The 7,730-nt window shown below is 42.7% G+C and overlaps 1 protein-coding gene across 2 annotated transcripts in view; it reads left to right on the top strand.

Annotated features, from left to right (window-relative positions):
* Positions 1-7,299, top strand: part of LOC141087866 (putative calcium-activated potassium channel subunit beta) — a 917,788-nt gene extending 910,489 nt beyond the window's left edge. For both annotated transcript variants that reach the window (XM_073573696.1, XM_073573695.1), the window contains exon 4: positions 5,420-7,299. In XM_073573696.1, coding sequence (XP_073429797.1) covers positions 5,420-5,692 — 273 coding nt within the window. In that variant the 3' untranslated portion in view covers positions 5,693-7,299. The remainder of the gene's footprint in view (positions 1-5,419) is intronic.
* Positions 7,300-7,730: the final 431 nt, after the last annotated feature.

Genomic DNA, 7,730 nt, shown 5'->3' on the forward strand with positions numbered 1-7,730 from the left:
TCTGCAGCCAATGTTGATGAGGAGGATGAGGAGGAGGGAATCCTTGATGACATTCAGCCATTGTCTGCTCAGGGACCTCTCCTGGACGAGGTGGAGGAAGAAGAGGAGGAGGAGGATGATGATGGGGATGATTACTTAGGGGAGGAGGATGCATCTCGTGGGGCAAGTGAAAATGTTGGCGTGGCAAGGTCTGGTACAGGGTTTGTGCGTGACTGGAGGGATGTGGATTTGCCAGAAAGTGCTCCTCCAACCAGCACTCGCAGTGCATCATTGACACCGGGAACATTGGCCCACATGTCAGATTATGCCTTGCGGATCCTAAAAAGGGACCCCCGCATTGCCAAAATGATGAACGATGACGACTACTGGTTGGCCAGCATCCTGGATCCACACTATAAAGGCAAATTACAAAACATCATGCACAGGAGAACCTTGACCTAATATTGGCTAATAAACAAGCAACTCTGGTAAATCGGTTGCTTGAGGCATTCCCAGCACACAGCAGCGGTGATGGTTCTCACACGAGCCGTACGGGCCGGGGGCAGCTTGGCAGAGGTGTTCGTGGTGCACACAGCAGAAGTGGCGTTGGAGACAGGGGTTTCATGACAATGTTGTGGACTGATTTTTCAAATACCGCTCACACAACTGGTAATACTGCATCGATGGAAAGTGACAGGAGACAGCAGTTGTCAACTATGGTTACAAACTACTTTTCCTCCCATATCGATGTTCTCCCACACAGGTCATTCCCCTTTGACTATTGGGCCGCTAAACTGGACACCTGGCCTGAATTGGCCCAATATGCCTTACAGGAGCTCGCTTGCCCAGCTGCAAGTGTGCTATCGGAAAGAGTCTTCAGTGCAGCTGGATCAATCCTGACAGAAAAAAGGACCCGTCTGTCAACCCAAAATGTGGATGATCTAACCTTCATTAAAATGAACCATGCATGGGTTTCCAAGGATTTTGTCCCACCTTCCCCTGATGACACATAGGGTGACAGAAAAATGGCTTGCTTTGGTCCACCTCTTCCTGGGACTTCACCTATTTCGCCTTTTGCATCAGCTGAATGTCCAACATCAACATATGCCACTTTCTAAAACTCCCTAACTGTGCTGCCTCCCCCCCCATGGCCGGGGTCACCACCTAGCGCACGACACCGTGCGAGTGCCGTTGCCCTGGACAGGTGGGTAGGCCGACTCTTGGGCACGGGCACTGGCACAGGGTCCCTCATAGTGCAATCAAGTGTCTCTGACGGTGGTGGTGCACACCCGCCGTCAGACACACCGCTGTACTATGAGGGGCCCAGTGCCAGTACCGACGCCCACGAGTGGGCCCCCCTTGCTTGGGCAGGGCCCCAGCATTTGCAATCTTTACCTCTCCCTGCTCCTCCGCTGTGTAATCTGGGCCGTCAAATCCATACTGTGCCTGACACCGTCTGACCCTGCCTCCTGATGTATAGACATATATTTTGAATGTGTACGCTATCCATACATGTTATCTGGGGATACGGTACCCTTTCTAACCTTTGTGCAATCACGTGCAATCCATACTGGGCCTAACACCGTCTGAGCCTGCCTCCTGATGTATAGACATATATTTTGAATGTGTACGCTATCCATACATGTTATCCGGGGACACGGTACCCTTTCTAACCTTTGTGCAATCACGTGCAATCCATACTGGGCCTAACACCGTCTGAGGCTGCCTCCTGATGTATAGACATATATTTTGAATGTGTACGCTATCCATACATGTTATCTGGGGATACGGTACCCTTTCTAACCTTTGTGCAATCACGTGCAATCCATACTGGGCCTAACACCGTCTTAGCCTGCCTCTTGATGTATAGACATATATTTTGAATGTGTACGCTATCCATACATGTTATCCGGGGATACGGTACCCTTTCTAACCTTTGTGCAATGACGTGCAATCCATACTGGGCCTAACACCGTCTGAGCCTGCCTCCTGATGTATAGACATATATTTTGAATGTGTACACTATGCTATCCATACATGTTATCTGGGGATACGGTACCCTTTCTAACCTTTGTGCACCCACGTGCAATCCATACTGGGCCTAACACCGTCTGAGCCTGCCTCCTGATGTATAGACATATATTTTGAATGTGTACGCTATCCATACATGTTATCTGGGGATACGGTACCCTTTCTAACCTTTGTGCAATCACGTGCAATCCATACTGGGCCTAACACCGTCTGAGCCTGCCTCCTGATGTATAGACATATATTTTGAATGTGTACACTATGCTATCCATACATGTTAACTGGGGATACGGTACCCTTTCTAACCTTTGTGCAATCACGTGCAATCCATACTGGGCCTAACACCGTCTGAGCCTGCCTCCTGATGTATAGACATATTTTGAATGTGTACACTATGCTATCCATACATGTTATCTGGGGATACGGTACCCTTTCTAACCTTTGTGCAATCACGTGTAATCCATACTGGGCCTGAGAACGGCTGGCGAGCTGTTAAGCAAGCTACAGCACCTGTGGTTTGCACACGTAAGTTTTTCATTTTTTCAGGAATGACGGTTAGGCCTAATTCCGGAACTGCGGTTGACCTGCACTTACTGGGAAATCATCGTTCGCGGGTAATAATTGTAATCACAGATCCCCATCACTAACCTTGTTCAGCGGGTTATCTGCACCTCTAAGCGACAAACGCTGGCCTTTTCAGTGTAGCGCACATGCAGCCACGGACATGTAAGGGCATGACACACCAGTTATTGGCCAATCTCATGTGCCAGAGCCTCACGTGTCCCTCTAGTAAGCCGGACTCGGACCGCGGGGCATGACGGAGTCTCGTTCGTTAGCGGAATTAAGCTTGCAATGTGTGCATCTGTTCTGTAGCTGGCATGGTTGAGGTTGCCCGTGTTGAGTCAAATTACGCAGTAGGCTCCACTCCTGGTGGTGCCCTTCTGGACATTCCTTTAAGGTTCAGCTTTGCAACCATACTGCCCACGTAAAACAATTACTTTGCCTTCATGAACGCTGTTTGGAGGGTCATGACTCGTGGGAATAACGCCGCCCAATCAGTTAACCTGCTAGAGAGATCCTTTGTTGCTCCCAAGCATGACATCACACTCCCTAGGAGGAAGGTAATGCCACTGTGGCGACCGTACTCCTGGGGGCGACACAAGTACACTGATGCCCAGCCACTGCTCGATGAATCTGCTGGTACATTGACCCAGACCACTACATTCCCCTCGCACGCTACCCGGCCTGAATCTGACCCTGATGAAACTCAGGTTACCCTTCCCATATACAGTTCCATCTTACACGGTGACAAAGAGGAAGCTGCAGATGAAAGTGCCAACGAGTGGGCCCCCCCTGCTTGCTCAGGATCACAGCACTTGCAAGGTTGAAATACTGTGCAGTGAGATGGAAGATGGGGACGACGAGGAGTCCAGACTAGTACAGGGATTCTCTAGCGAGGAGACTTATTTGATTGTTTTCAATGTTGGGACAGCAATTTTTGGGGAGCACTATACTCTGGAGAATGATAGATGGGGCCCACCATACACTGGAACATTCCAAAGGTGGACATCAGACACTGGAGCAGCATTTACAGGGCCCATTATACACTAGAGCATTAGAAATGGGGCCCATTATGTTTGGAGCATTATTTGGGCCCATAAGACAGTGGAGCTTCATCCATGGGGACCAACATATACTGTAGCATTATGTGGAGCTCATCATATACTGTTTCAAACATTATATGGGACCAATGATTCTGTATGGAGAAATAGATGGGCCTCGTCATGAGATGTAAAAAGTGAAGTATTTTTCATTGTACTATACCGCTATTTCTCTGCCGTATCGGAGCATGATGAGTTGTGGTATGTGTTAAAGGGGCGCTCTTTCGCCCAGGGCACATGAAAACCTGGAGCCAGCCCTCCCCCCCCACAACTTTAGCCAAATAACCCCCATTTTTCAGTGCGTAACTTGTATTATGAAGTTAATTAAGGTTGACAAGCTTAAGTAAGAAGAATTGATGCTTTTGGCATTCAAATGGGCACTGTAGGTGTGTTTCCTGTCCTCCTCTCACTGCCGACTTTTATTCCCCATTGACGTACATTGGGTTTCGTGTTTCGGGACGACCCCGACTTTTCCCTATAATCGACCCGACTTTTGGAAAAGTCGGTTTTCACGAAACGAAACTCGACCCTAAAAAACCAAAAGTCGCTCAACTCTACTCATCTCTCATCTCATTTAGAGGTTCTCATAGACATATATACAAGGATTCACATAGCCTGCCTATTTTTCACTTTGGAATTAACACCTTATGAAACTACAGCAGTGTCCACTGACACTCTGAGAACACCAAAGCCAACTTCTTAAACAACAGAAACCAATACAACCAAAAACCACAGCCCTATACAAAAATACAGCCTCATAAGATTTACTGCCAATCCAAAATGACCAAAATAACAACACTGCACGGAGTATCCCAGCTCTGTGCTACACAGTACACCAGTACACAACCAGTTAGTAGTATATTAGTATATTGCCAGAACATATTGACAGATAATACAGATGACAATTATTATCTTATTACACTATTATTCAACTCTCATACGGACATACTCACTGCTCACTGGTGATGTGGGTTCTTTTGAACCGTGTTGTACAGCCTTACCCAGAGATATGTAGAGATCCAGAGAAAGATTGTAAATACAAACCAATGTAAGAATAAATTTTCTCACCAAACTGTTGTAGCTGTTTTCGTTCTGACCAAAGTCAGGTCTGCCAGATCACCAGTGAGGCCGAATTAGGAGTTTACGCCCTTAATTTACAAGTGCTTGGAGACAAAGGAGACTGCACACACACACACGTCGTGGGCAAATCACTTTATCTGACGTAATGAAAACAAGGCAATATTTTATACATTTGCAACAATATGTAATTCTATGGAGCTCATGTGGCCCCCATCGCTTACACCAGGGTCATAACTTGTTTAGCATGTACCCAGACCATGTTGTTACTGACTATTGAGAACATATATGATAACAAGTATAGTCTCCTTGAAGCAGAGACTAATAGTCTGCAGTGTCATCAGAATAAAAAAACATAGCAATGAAAGGTAAAAGGCAATTGAAGAATTAAAGGGAGTTAAAGGGATATAAAGGCAAACCATTAACCCTTCTATATCAGTATCATGGTAGGAATTTCCATTTTCTCTGCTTGAATAGTATAGAACTAAAGATCTATGAAAATGGTGAAACCTTTCTTTGTCTTAAAGCATGGTCATGGAAACAGCAAAGAAAAAGATCAGTGCATTGTTTATTAATCTGTAGTAATTAGATTATCCCTATGTATGTTCAGCTTGGCTACATGTCCTTTTTACTAGTGGATATTCAGAATTGTGATACTTTTTTTCTCTTTGCAGTGTACCTATATTCCTGACTGTAAGGAAAACAACACTGAAGTGGAAATTCATGTTCAAGAAACTCAGGGAAGATTCAATAAGACCTCTTCATTTACGTGCTATTTTGATCCTAAGGGAAGACAAAAAAGCATTATTTTAATAAGGAAGTTTGGACCTGAAAAGATGATCTCCTACTTTTTCTGGCCAGCATCAATGTTTATAGTTGGACTTTTTGTGGTTATTATTGTAAAAATAAGTCAGTATTCTGCCATGGCGTCTGTGCAAGTAAACTGAGCAAAGACCTGATTTTGTTATTTTTTTTCCTACATATAATCCATGTTTAATATTACCCACACATACTAATTATAGATCACTAACACAATTCTAATGATGTGGCATTACACAGTGCAGAAATATACAGTAGTTTAATCTGATTATACTATTCGTTTTATTCACTTATTGATGATTTTATATCTATACATGAAAGTGTGAATTCAAGTTCAGGTCAGGCAGCAAATTAATGAATATTAAAAACAGCTCCAGGCCCAAAACAGCAAGAGAGTTTGTCTTGCAGCTGGGGAACAATTTTCTAAAGCATTAAATAACTTAAGAATCACAGTAAATGCAGAGGAATCGAAACTGGAAGCCCACTTTAAATGTAAAAGTTCTGCTTGTCTACAGCATCCTGAAGATGTAATTTAAAGGTAAATGTAATTTCAAGAATATTTTCAGAATAAGCTGTCCTTTGTAGAATAATACTATTTTTGTACATGATTTCACTTATATCCTGCATTTTTATCAGTTCCCCTTCCTCCACAGGCTAGCTGCAATGATTTTTCTCATGCATAGCACAGCACACAGAGATGGATTTCTGCTCTTCATTCATTTTTTAATACACATTAAGACGCACCTTCAGCATGGAGGGCATTATACTGCAGTACTGCGCTGTATGGGTGTGAATCCAACTCTAGGTGAGATAAGAGTTGTGAGAGATCTCAGAAAGAGTGTCAACCACAGACAGTTTCCTGACTCTGCTCCTCATTACTCCTCACTCTTCTCCTTTCCATATAGTATAATAGTATAATAGAAAGTGCAACTTGGCACCATGGTGAACTGCAGTCTCTCTTGATGGAGTTGAGCTGTTTTTTTTTCCATAGTAGATTGGGAGTTCATGAGACGGGAAGAAGTGTCTCATAAGTGGAGAAAGAAGCTGCATTCTGAGATTTACTATAATTCATATATTCTTATATTTAACCTATACTATTAATTTATGCACGATTTCTTCAGGAATCTTCTAGAAACTTACAGAAATTCTTGAATTATGGGCCTTTTTATTTAGCATACCTAAGATGCTAATTTATATAGCCAAGCTGTCATTCCCAGCAGGATTCTAATGGGCATTTCATTAGACTGCTCTATATAATCATACTGTTAAATTCGTAAAAATTTGTATATTGGGGTACTAACTAAAAAGACTAATATTTCTGGAACTGTAAACTGTATGGACAATTCAAAAAATAAAATAAAAAATAAAAAACAATACCCGTGAGCTGTGAGAATAAAACAAGATCAGAAATTTGCCAATTTTGACCTGGTGGCAGGTCCTGTTTAATTGCTTATTGACCGCCAATATGCTTTTTTCAGCCATCATTAATTACATGGCATCACAGTCAGTTCTTGCTTTAAATATAAACTTTTTTTCCCCACTTTTTATTGTCGTAGTTCAGGAGCCATACATATTTTTTTCAACAATATAAACATAGGAGGGCTTGTATCTTTCCGAATGTGCTGTATTTTTAAGTGTAATCAATTACATATAAATTCCACTACATATATAACTTATTTTTGCAAAACTTTTATAATTTCTCTGACAGAATATAAACAAATTAGCATTTCTGAAACTGCTTTTTGCGTTTTAAATGTTATGCTTTTCAGCCTCTTGCAGAAACTGTAAGTGTTATTCTATGGGTCAGAACAACTATCCTGTGCTATATGCTGAGCACATTATGGTTTCCATCCTAAATCAGAAAAAAATGTGATTCAGATGAATACTGTTGACGGAATTATTCACTATAATGACAAATATGGAGTAACTTTGTACTCTGTCCTCTTTCTGTCAGTGTCCTGTCTGACTATATGGGCAGACAAGTGTGGTGGACCACAGTTTTGTGCATGTACTGTATAAAAGACAGGTCATGACTAAAATAGAAGCTACACAGAGTCCAAAGTAAGTACATCTGTCTTATTGTAATTGTACTTTCTGATTCCCATTTTTTGGGAACGTAGATGCAAACCCTGATGTAAGTGCTCAATAAAGGTTACAGATAAGCGA

The sequence above is a fragment of the Dendrobates tinctorius genome, unplaced genomic scaffold, assembly GCF_039654945.1.
Source record: "Dendrobates tinctorius isolate UK_male_01 unplaced genomic scaffold, ASM3965494v1 ptg000036l, whole genome shotgun sequence".
In the NCBI taxonomy this organism is placed as follows: Eukaryota; Metazoa; Chordata; class Amphibia; order Anura; family Dendrobatidae; genus Dendrobates; species Dendrobates tinctorius.